The sequence below is a fragment of the Coregonus clupeaformis genome, unplaced genomic scaffold (assembly GCF_020615455.1).
Source record: "Coregonus clupeaformis isolate EN_2021a unplaced genomic scaffold, ASM2061545v1 scaf1472, whole genome shotgun sequence".
Lineage (NCBI taxonomy): Eukaryota > Metazoa > Chordata > Actinopteri > Salmoniformes > Salmonidae > Coregonus > Coregonus clupeaformis.
Genome location: NW_025534926.1, coordinates 67,998 through 80,955, shown reverse-complemented (window position 1 = coordinate 80,955; position 12,958 = coordinate 67,998). Strand labels below are relative to the sequence as shown.

Here is a 12,958-nt window from a genome sequence, read left to right as displayed (position 1 = left end):
TGACTGTAATGGACCCATCTCTCTCCACCATGCCATCTGACTGGACCCATCTCTCTCCACCATGCCATCTGACTGGACCCATCTCTCTCCACCATGCCATCTGACTGTAAGGACCCATCTCTCTCCACCATGCCATCTGACTGTGGACCCATCTCTCTCCACCATGCCATCTGACTGTAATGGACCCATCTCTCTCCACCATGCCATCTGACTGGACCCATCTCTCTCCACCATGCCATCTGACTGGACCCATCTCTCTCCACCATGCCATCTGACTGTAATGGACCCATCTCTCTCCACCATGCCATCTGACTGTAATGGACCCATCTCTCTCCACCATGCCATCTGACTGTAAGACCCATCTCTCTCCACCATGCCATCTGACTGTGACCCATCTCTCTCCACCATGCCATCTGACTGTAATGGACCCATCTCTCTCCACCATGCCATCTGACTGTATGACCCATCTCTCTCCACCATGCCATCTGACTGTAATGGACCCATCTCTCTCCACCATGCCATCTGACTGTGGACCCATCTCTCTCCACCATGCCATCTGACTGTAATGGACCCATCTCTCTCCACCATGCCATCTGACTGAGACCCATCTCTCTCCACCATGCCATCTGACTGTAATGGACCCATCTCTCTCCACCATGCCATCTGACTGTAATGGACCCATCTCTCTCCACCATGCCATCTGACTGTATGGACCCATCTCTCTCCACCATGCCATCTGACTGGACCCATCTCTCTCCACCATGCCATCTGACTGGACCCATCTCTCTCCACCATGCCATCTGACTGGACCCATCTCTCTCCACCATGCCATCTGACTGTAATGGACCCATCTCTCTCCACCATGCCATCTGACTGTGGACCCATCTCTCTCCACCATGCCATCTGACTGTAATGGACCCATCTCTCTCCACCATGCCATCTGACTGGACCCATCTCTCTCCACCATGCCATCTGACTGTAATGGACCCATCTCTCTCCACCATGCCATCTGACTGGACCCATCTCTCTCCACCATGCCATCTGACTGGACCCATCTCTCTCCACCATGCCATCTGACTGTATGGACCCATCTCTCTCCACCATGCCATCTGACTGGACCCATCTCTCTCCACCATGCCATCTGACTGTAATGGACCCATCTCTCTCCACCATGCCATCTGACTGGACCCATCTCTCTCCACCATGCCATCTGACTGTAATGGACCCATCTCTCTCCACCATGCCATCTGCTGTACTGGACCCATCTCTCTCCACCATGCCATCTGACTGAGGACCCATCTCTCTCCACCATGCCATCTGACTGTAATGGACCCATCTCTCTCCACCATGCCATCTGACTGTAATGGACCCATCTCTCTCCACCATGCCATCTGACTGGACCCATCTCTCTCCACCATGCCATCTGACTGGACCCATCTCTCTCCACCATGCCATCTGACTGTAATGGACCCATCTCTCTCCACCATGCCATCTGACTGGACCCATCTCTCTCCACCATGCCATCTGACTGTAATGGACCCATCTCTCTCCACCATGCCATCTGACTGTTGACCCATCTCTCTCCACCATGCCATCTGACTGGACCCATCTCTCTCCACCATGCCATCTGACTGTAATGGACCCATCTCTCTCCACCATGCCATCTGACTGGACCCATCTCTCTCCACCATGCCATCTGACTGTAATGGACCCATCTCTCTCCACCATGCCATCTGACTGGACCCATCTCTCTCCACCATGCCATCTGACTGGACCCATCTCTCTCCACCATGCCATCTGACTGTAATGGACCCATCTCTCTCCACCATGCCATCTGACTGGACCCATCTCTCTCCACCATGCCATCTGACTGGACCCATCTCTCTCCACCATGCCATCTGACTGTAATGGACCCATCTCTCTCCACCATGCCATCTGACTGGACCCATCTCTCTCCACCATGCCATCTGACTGTAATGGACCCATCTCTCTCCACCATGCCATCTGACTGTAGACCCATCTCTCTCCACCATGCCATCTGACTGCTAATGGACCCATCTCTCTCCACCATGCCATCTGACTGGACCCATCTCTCTCCACCATGCCATCTGACTGGACCCATCTCTCTCCACCATGCCATCTGACTGGACCCATCTCTCTCCACCATGCCATCTGACTGTAATGGACCCATCTCTCTCCACCATGCCATCTGACTGGGACCCATCTCTCTCCACCATGCCATCTGACTGGACCCATCTCTCTCCACCATGCCATCTGACTGTAATGGACCCATCTCTCTCCACCATGCCATCTGACTGGGACCCATCTCTCTCCACCATGCCATCTGACTGGACCCATCTCTCTCCACCATGCCATCTGACTGTATGGACCCATCTCTCTCCACCATGCCATCTGACTGGACCCATCTCTCTCCACCATGCCATCTGACTGTAATGGACCCATCTCTCTCCACCATGCCATCTGACTGGACCCATCTCTCTCCACCATGCCATCTGACTGGACCCATCTCTCTCCACCATGCCATCTGACTGGGACCCATCTCTCTCCACCATGCCATCTGACTGTAATGGACCCATCTCTCTCCACCATGCCATCTGACTGGACCCATCTCTCTCCACCATGCCATCTGACTGGACCCATCTCTCTCCACCATGCCATCTGACTGGACCCATCTCTCTCCACCATGCCATCTGACTGTAATGGACCCATCTCTCTCCACCATGCCATCTGACTGGGACCCATCTCTCTCCACCATGCCATCTGACTGTAATGGACCCATCTCTCTCCACCATGCCATCTGACTGGACCCATCTCTCTCCACCATGCCATCTGACTGGACCCATCTCTCTCCACCATGCCATCTGACTGTAATGGACCCATCTCTCTCCACCATGCCATCTGACTGGACCCATCTCTCTCCACCATGCCATCTGACTGTAATGGACCCATCTCTCTCCACCATGCCATCTGACTGGACCCATCTCTCTCCACCATGCCATCTGACTGTAATGGACCCATCTCTCTCCACCATGCCATCTGACTGTAATGGACCCATCTCTCTCCACCATGCCATCTGACTGGACCCATCTCTCTCCACCATGCCATCTGACTGTAATGGACCCATCTCTCTCCACCATGCCATCTGACTGTAATGGACCCATCTCTCTCCACCATGCCATCTGACTGTAATGGACCCATCTCTCTCCACCATGCCATCTGACTGTAATGGACCCATCTCTCTCCACCATGCCATCTGACTGTAATGGACCCATCTCTCTCCCACCATGCCATCTGACTGTTGACCCATCTCTCTCCACCATGCCATCTGACTGGACCCATCTCTCTCCACCATGCCATCTGACTGTAATGGACCCATCTCTCTCCACCATGCCATCTGACTGTAATGGACCCATCTCTCTCCACCATGCCATCTGACTGGACCCATCTCTCTCCACCATGCCATCTGACTGGGACCCATCTCTCTCCACCATGCCATCTGACTGTAATGGACCCATCTCTCTCCACCATGCCATCTGACTGGACCCATCTCTCTCCACCATGCCATCTGACTGTAATGGACCCATCTCTCTCCACCATGCCATCTGACTGTTGGACCCATCTCTCCCACCATGCCATCTGACTGTGACCCATCTCTCTCCACCATGCCATCTGACTGTGGACCCATCTCTCTCCACCATGCCATCTGACTGTAATGGACCCATCTCTCTCCACCATGCCATCTGACTGGACCCATCTCTCTCCACCATGCCATCTGACTGTAATGACCCATCTCTCTCCACCATGCCATCTGACTGGACCCATCTCTCTCCACCATGCCATCTGACTGTAATGGACCCATCTCTCTCCACCATGCCATCTGACTGGGACCCATCTCTCTCCACCATGCCATCTGACTGGACCCATCTCTCTCCACCATGCCATCTGACTGTATGGACCCATCTCTCTCCACCATGCCATCTGACTGTTGGACCCATCTCTCTCCACCATGCCATCTGACTGTTGACCCATCTCTCTCCACCATGCCATCTGACTGTTGGACCCATCTCTCTCCACCATGCCATCTGACTGGGACCCATCTCTCTCCACCATGCCATCTGACTGGACCCATCTCTCTCCACCATGCCATCTGACTGTAATGGACCCATCTCTCTCCACCATGCCATCTGACTGTTGGACCCATCTCTCTCCACCATGCCATCTGACTGTGGACCCATCTCTCTCCACCATGCCATCTGACTGGACCCATCTCTCTCCACCATGCCATCTGACTGTAATGGACCCATCTCTCTCCACCATGCCATCTGACTGTAATGGACCCATCTCTCTCCACCATGCCATCTGACTGGGACCCATCTCTCTCCACCATGCCATCTGACTGTGACCCATCTCTCTCCACCATGCCATCTGACTGTGGACCCATCTCTCTCCACCATGCCATCTGACTGTAATGGACCCATCTCTCTCCACCATGCCATCTGACTGTATGGACCCATCTCTCTCCACCATGCCATCTGACTGGACCCATCTCTCTCCACCATGCCATCTGACTGTATGACCCATCTCTCTCCACCATGCCATCTGACTGTAATGGACCCATCTCTCTCCACCATGCCATCTGACTGTAATGGACCCATCTCTCTCCACCATGCCATCTGACTGTAATGGACCCATCTCTCTCCACCATGCCATCTGACTGGGACCCATCTCTCTCCACCATGCCATCTGACTGGACCCATCTCTCTCCACCATGCCATCTGACTGGACCCATCTCTCTCCACCATGCCATCTGACTGTAATGGACCCATCTCTCTCCACCATGCCATCTGACTGTAATGGACCCATCTCTCTCCACCATGCCATCTGACTGGACCCATCTCTCTCCACCATGCCATCTGACTGGACCCATCTCTCTCCACCATGCCATCTGACTGTAATGGACCCATCTCTCTCCACCATGCCATCTGACTGTAATGGACCCATCTCTCTCCACCATGCCATCTGACTGGACCCATCTCTCTCCACCATGCCATCTGACTGAGGACCCATCTCTCTCCACCATGCCATCTGACTGTAATGGACCCATCTCTCTCCACCATGCCATCTGACTGTGACCCATCTCTCTCCACCATGCCATCTGACTGTATGGACCCATCTCTCTCCACCATGCCATCTGACTGGACCCATCTCTCTCCACCATGCCATCTGACTGTAATGGACCCATCTCTCTCCACCATGCCATCTGACTGGACCCATCTCTCTCCACCATGCCATCTGACTGTAATGGACCCATCTCTCTCCACCATGCCATCTGACTGTAATGGACCCATCTCTCTCCACCATGCCATCTGACTGGACCCATCTCTCTCCACCATGCCATCTGACTGTTATGGACCCATCTCTCTCCACCATGCCATCTGACTGTAATGGACCCATCTCTCTCCACCATGCCATCTGACTGGACCCATCTCTCTCCACCATGCCATCTGACTGTAATGGACCCATCTCTCTCCACCATGCCATCTGACTGTAATGGACCCATCTCTCTCCACCATGCCATCTGACTGGACCCATCTCTCTCCACCATGCCATCTGACTGGACCCATCTCTCTCCACCATGCCATCTGACTGTGGACCCATCTCTCTCCACCATGCCATCTGACTGTAATGGACCCATCTCTCTCCACCATGCCATCTGACTGTGACCCATCTCTCTCCACCATGCCATCTGACTGTAATGGACCCATCTCTCTCCACCATGCCATCTGACTGGGACCCATCTCTCTCCACCATGCCATCTGACTGTAATGGACCCATCTCTCTCCACCATGCCATCTGACTGTAATGGACCCATCTCTCTCCACCATGCCATCTGACTGTAATGGACCCATCTCTCTCCACCATGCCATCTGACTGGGACCCATCTCTCTCCACCATGCCATCGACTGGACCCATCTCTCTCCACCATGCCATCTGACTGGGACCCATCTCTCTCCACCATGCCATCTGACTGTAATGGACCCATCTCTCTCCACCATGCCATCTGACTGGGACCCATCTCTCTCCACCATGCCATCTGACTGTAATGGACCCATCTCTCTCCACCATGCCATCTGACTGATGGACCCATCTCTCTCCACCATGCCATCTGACTGGACCCATCTCTCTCCACCATGCCATCTGACTGTGGACCCATCTCTCTCCACCATGCCATCTGACTGGACCCATCTCTCTCCACCATGCCATCTGACTGTAATGGACCCATCTCTCTCCACCATGCCATCTGACTGGACCCATCTCTCTCCACCATGCCATCTGACTGTAATGGACCCATCTCTCTCCACCATGCCATCTGACTGTAATGGACCCATCTCTCTCCACCATGCCATCTGACTGGACCCATCTCTCTCCACCATGCCATCTGACTGGACCCATCTCTCTCCACCATGCCATCTGACTGTAATGGACCCATCTCTCTCCACCATGCCATCTGACTGGGACCCATCTCTCTCCACCATGCCATCTGACTGTGGACCCATCTCTCTCCACCATGCCATCTGACTGTAATGGACCCATCTCTCTCCACCATGCCATCTGACTGGGACCCATCTCTCTCCACCATGCCATCTGACTGTAATGGACCCATCTCTCTCCACCATGCCATCTGACTGTAATGGACCCATCTCTCTCCACCATGCCATCTGACTGTAGGACCCATCTCTCTCCACCATGCCATCTGACTGTGACCCATCTCTCTCCACCATGCCATCTGACTGGACCCATCTCTCTCCACCATGCCATCTGACTGTAATGGACCCATCTCTCTCCACCATGCCATCTGACTGGACCCATCTCTCTCCACCATGCCATCTGACTGTATGACCCATCTCTCTCCACCATGCCATCTGACTGTAATGGACCCATCTCTCTCCACCATGCCATCTGACTGGACCCATCTCTCTCCACCATGCCATCTGACTGTAATGACCCATCTCTCTCCACCATGCCATCTGACTGTAATGGACCCATCTCTCTCCACCATGCCATCTGACTGTGACCCATCTCTCTCCACCATGCCATCTGACTGTAATGGACCCATCTCTCTCCACCATGCCATCTGACTGTAATGGACCCATCTCTCTCCACCATGCCATCTGACTGGACCCATCTCTCTCCACCATGCCATCTGACTGGACCCATCTCTCTCCACCATGCCATCTGACTGGACCCATCTCTCTCCACCATGCCATCTGACTGTTGGACCCATCTCTCTCCACCATGCCATCTGACTGGGACCCATCTCTCTCCACCATGCCATCTGACTGTAATGGACCCATCTCTCTCCACCATGCCATCTGACTGTAATGGACCCATCTCTCTCCACCATGCCATCTGACTGGACCCATCTCTCTCCACCATGCCATCTGACTGTGACCCATCTCTCTCCACCATGCCATCTGACTGGACCCATCTCTCTCCACCATGCCATCTGACTGTAATGGACCCATCTCTCTCCACCATGCCATCTGACTGTGACCCATCTCTCTCCACCATGCCATCTGACTGTAATGGACCCATCTCTCTCCACCATGCCATCTGACTGTAATGGACCCATCTCTCTCCACCATGCCATCTGACTGATGACCCATCTCTCTCCACCATGCCATCTGACTGTAATGGACCCATCTCTCTCCACCATGCCATCTGACTGTAATGGACCCATCTCTCTCCACCATGCCATCTGACTGGACCCATCTCTCTCCACCATGCCATCTGACTGGACCCATCTCTCTCCACCATGCCATCTGACTGTAATGGACCCATCTCTCTCCACCATGCCATCTGACTGTAATGGACCCATCTCTCTCCACCATGCCACCTGACTGTAATGGACCCATCTCTCTCCACCATGCCATCTGACTGTAATGGACCCATCTCTCTCCACCATGCCATCTGACTGTAATGGACCCATCTCTCTCCACCATGCCATCTGACTGGACCCATCTCTCTCCACCATGCCATCTGACTGTTGACCCATCTCTCTCCACCATGCCACCTGACTGTAATGGACCCATCTCTCTCCACCATGCCATCTGACTGGACCCATCTCTCTCCACCATGCCATCTGACTGGACCCATCTCTCTCCACCATGCCATCTGACTGTAATGGACCCATCTCTCTCCACCATGCCATCTGACTGGACCCATCTCTCTCCACCATGCCATCTGACTGTAATGGACCCATCTCTCTCCACCATGCCATCTGACTGTAATGGACCCATCTCTCTCCACCATGCCATCTGACTGGACCCATCTCTCTCCACCATGCCATCTGACTGGACCCATCTCTCTCCACCATGCCATCTGACTGGACCCATCTCTCTCCACCATGCCATCTGACTGTAATGGACCCATCTCTCTCCACCATGCCATCTGACTGGACCCATCTCTCTCCACCATGCCATCTGACTGTAATGGACCCATCTCTCTCCACCATGCCATCTGACTGTAATGGACCCATCTCTCTCCACCATGCCATCTGACTGTAATGGACCCATCTCTCTCCACCATGCCACCTGACTGTAATGGACCCATCTCTCTCCACCATGCCATCTGACTGTAATGGACCCATCTCTCTCCACCATGCCATCTGACTGTAATGGACCCATCTCTCTCCACCATGCCACCTGACTGTAATGGACCCATCTCTCTCCACCATGCCATCTGACTGTAATGGACCCATCTCTCTCCACCATGCCATCTGACTGGACCCATCTCTCTCCACCATGCCATCTGACTGTAATGGACCCATCTCTCTCCACCATGCCATCTGACTGTAATGGACCCATCTCTCTCCACCATGCCATCTGACTGGACCCATCTCTCTCCACCATGCCATCTGACTGGACCCATCTCTCTCCACCATGCCATCTGACTGGACCCATCTCTCTCCACCATGCCATCTGACTGTAATGGACCCATCTCTCTCCACCATGCCATCTGACTGTAATGGACCCATCTCTCTCCACCATGCCATCTGACTGGACCCATCTCTCTCCACCATGCCATCTGACTGGACCCATCTCTCTCCACCATGCCATCTGACTGTAATGGACCCATCTCTCTCCACCATGCCATCTGACTGGACCCATCTCTCTCCACCATGCCATCTGACTGTAATGGACCCATCTCTCTCCACCATGCCATCTGACTGGACCCATCTCTCTCCACCATGCCATCTGACTGGACCCATCTCTCTCCACCATGCCATCTGACTGGACCCATCTCTCCCACCATGCCATCTGACTGTAATGGACCCATCTCTCTCCACCATGCCATCTGACTGTAATGGACCCATCTCTCTCCACCATGCCACCTGACTGTAATGGACCCATCTCTCTCCACCATGCCATCTGACTGGACCCATCTCTCTCCACCATGCCATCTGACTGTAATGGACCCATCTCTCTCCACCATGCCATCTGACTGGACCCATCTCTCTCCACCATGCCATCTGACTGGACCCATCTCTCTCCACCATGCCATCTGACTGGACCCATCTCTCTCCACCATGCCATCTGACTGGACCCATCTCTCTCCACCATGCCATCTTACTGTAATGGACCCATCTCTCTCCACCATGCCATCTGACTGTAATGGACCCATCTCTCTCCACCATGCCATCTGACTGTAATGGACCCATCTCTCTCCACCATGCCATCTGACTGTAATGGACCCATCTCTCTCCACCATGCCATCTGACTGGACCCATCTCTCTCCACCATGCCATCTTACTGTAATGGACCCATCTCTCTCCACCATGCCATCTGACTGGACCCATCTCTCTCCACCATGCCATCTGACTGGACCCATCTCTCTCCACCATGCCATCTGACTGGACCCATCTCTCTCCACCATGCCATCTGACTGGACCCATCTCTCTCCACCATGCCATCTTACTGTAATGGACCCATCTCTCTCCACCATGCCATCTGACTGGACCCATCTCTCTCCACCATGCCATCTGACTGGACCCATCTCTCTCCACCATGCCATCTGACTGGACCCATCTCTCTCCACCATGCCATCTGACTGGACCCATCTCTCTCTCCACCATGCCATCTTACTGTAATGGACCCATCTCTCTCCACCATGCCATCTGACTGTAATGGACCCATCTCTCTCCACCATGCCATCTGACTGTAATGGACCCATCTCTCTCCACCATGCCATCTGACTGTAATGGACCCATCTCTCTCCACCATGCCATCTGACTGGACCCATCTCTCTCCACCATGCCATCTTACTGTAATGGACCCATCTCTCTCCACCATGCCATCTGACTGTAATGGACCCATCTCTCTCCACCATGCCATCTGACTGGACCCATCTCTCTCCACCATGCCATCTGACTGTAATGGACCCATCTCTCTCCACCATGCCATCTGACTGTAATGGACCCATCTCTCTCCTAGGGAGAGTTTTCATCACATCACTTTGCACCTCTCCAATGCTCTCAGATAAATGCCTATGTCTAGGACAGTAGTGTAGAGTCTGGTCAGACTCACCTAGGAGTGTGGCAACAATAGACACTAGGCCAGGTCCTGCTCCTAGCTCCAGCACTGCCTTGTCCATCAGATTCAACTGCTCAACGTTGGTCTCTAGGTAGTGACACAGAGCCAACGCCTACAGGCAACCAAAGTTACTATAGCAACCATCATTATATAGTTGTTATAACGTCATTAATCATCATCCATCCATCCACACTGTGAAAAATACAGGCAACCAGAGTTACTATAGCAACCATCATTATAGTTATTATGACATCAAATTATTATCATGATCATCTTGCATCCATCCCACCTACCCACCGATCCATCTGCCCACCCACCCATCCACCACCACCACCCCCACCACCATCATCACCCCCATCATCATCATTCGTCGTTATCCTCCATCCCTCCATGAATGTCATGTTAAATAGTAGACTAACTCACCGCTGGCCAGATGACAGCGCCGTAAGAGTCCAAGGCCTCAAAGATGCTGATCTCCTGTCCTACGTAGCAGAACACCTCTTTACCGAACTTGGAGTAGGTAGTGGGGACCCAAGCCTGCTTCTTCTGGTGCTGGGGTTCAGTCTCCTTGGCTTTGGCATCTTTGGCATCTTCCTCCTCCTCGTCTTCCTTCACGATCACAGTTTCCTCCTCGCTGTCTTTCACTGTTGTCCCGCTATCATCTTCCTCATCATCTTCCTCCTCCTCTTCCTCCTCTTCTTTCATGAAAGCAGTTTCCTTCTCATCTTTGTGAGGTGTGCATAAAGGATCCATAGAAATCTGAGAAAACGATTATTTTCCTTCAGCTGAAGTTGAAATGGCAGGTTGGCTACTCATTTTACAGTCAGCACTCTCTTCAGGCTCAGTCTCTCCCACACGTTGTAAACCCAAGTCCAACACTTTAGTTTTTTATCCCCCCCTCCCTCCCTCCCTAACTTCACCCCTCCCCGAACCATGTTTGGTAACAACATATTTTTCCCCGCTAACAGCCTGTCAAAGCGAAGTACTGTAATGAAACCCTGACCCCGTTAGATCCCGTTCCACCTCTCCACCATCCCCATATGGACTGCCTCACAGTGGAGTTGACAAGAGAGCAGAAACAGCCTGGCTACTTTTAAATCCTTTATTTCCACATTTACATTTTAGTCATTTTAGCAGACGCTCTTATCCAGAGCGACTTACAGTTAGTGAGTGCGTACATTATTATATATATTTTTTCATACTTTATCGTATCAAACCATCACCTACCTACTGCAGTCTTTGTATTTCCTTGGTCAGTGGGTTTTGGGCGTCAACCCTCCACTTTTCTGTCTTGGTTTTCCATCTCGTATGAATTAATAAAAGTATTTTTCTCTTCTTGTTGAAGATCGTTCTAACTGCATCTTGGGACGTCTCAGAGTCGAGGTTTTAAGACTTTATCAGAGTCAGAATCCTGCTGGACACTCCCATCACACCAACCCAACGCTATATTTAGAGATGAGACCATCTGAAACAAACACACAGACACGTTTTAGATTTAAACAAACAATATTTAAATCACCATAAACTGTCAACTCCATCTCCCTGATACACAAAGATAGGATATTAATTTCGGTTCAAATATGTTTATTTTAATTAGGTTTTAGAGTCACGAAGCAACTGAGGACAGGGCTTAATATGAACCCCAGCCACCCGCCAAATGAAGGGTAGATTTTGGCAATGGCGGGTAAAGATGTTTATTCCACCAGTCACATTGGCAGGTGGTTAGGGGTCAGGGTTTAAGGTCTCCACCGTGCCAGCATTCCACTCGTTAAATTAAAATAAAGTTAAAAGTCAAGTACGAGCACATTTATAGCAAAATAAAACGGTCCAGTAGCTGTTTTCAAATTATTTCTGCCGTTTTGTTTTCATAGCTGGTGATCACACAAAGAACTATGAATCCTGTAGACCTCCTCGTGCAGCAACACTGGCTGGCTGGTGGGCTGTGAGTGAAGTGCTGCCACAGGCATCAACGTTGCTCCAATTTATTTGAAAGTGTTTCTTGGCAATTTACATTGTTTTGTTCACAAGCTAGGTTGGTCTTCAACGTTTCAGTTTGCTCCAACAAGCTAGGTTGTTCTTCAACGTTTCAGTTTGCTCCAACAAGCTAGGTTGTTTTTCAACGTTTCAGTTTGCTCCAACAAGCTAGGTTGTTCTTCAACGTTTCAGTTTGATCCAACAAGCTAGGTTGTTTTTCAACGTTTCAGTTTGCTCCAACAAGCTAGGTTGGTTGGTCTTCAACGTTTCAGTTTGATCCAACAAGTAGGTTGTTTTTCAACGTTTCAGTTTGCTCCAACAAGCTAGGTTGTTTTTCAACGTTTCAGTTTGCTCCAACAAGCTAGGTTGGT

At 51.8% G+C, this 12,958-nt stretch overlaps 1 protein-coding gene across 3 annotated transcripts in view; it reads right to left on the bottom strand.

Moving 5' to 3' along the window:
* LOC121562179 (golgin subfamily A member 6-like protein 22) overlaps nt 1–12,093 on the bottom strand; it is a 29,061-nt gene extending 16,968 nt beyond the window's left edge. For 2 of the 3 annotated variants that reach the window (XM_045218265.1, XM_045218267.1), the window contains exons 1-3: nt 11,841–12,093; nt 11,037–11,372; nt 10,608–10,725 (exon numbers count right to left, since the gene is read on the bottom strand). In XM_045218265.1, the coding sequence (XP_045074200.1) occupies nt 10,608–10,725; nt 11,037–11,366 (448 nt within the window). In that variant the 5' untranslated portion in view covers nt 11,367–11,372; nt 11,841–12,093. Of the gene's footprint in view, nt 1–10,607; nt 10,726–11,036; nt 11,475–11,840 lie in introns of those variants that run through there. The other variant, XM_045218266.1, reaches the window with a different exon arrangement.
* Nucleotides 12,094–12,958: the final 865 nt, after the last annotated feature.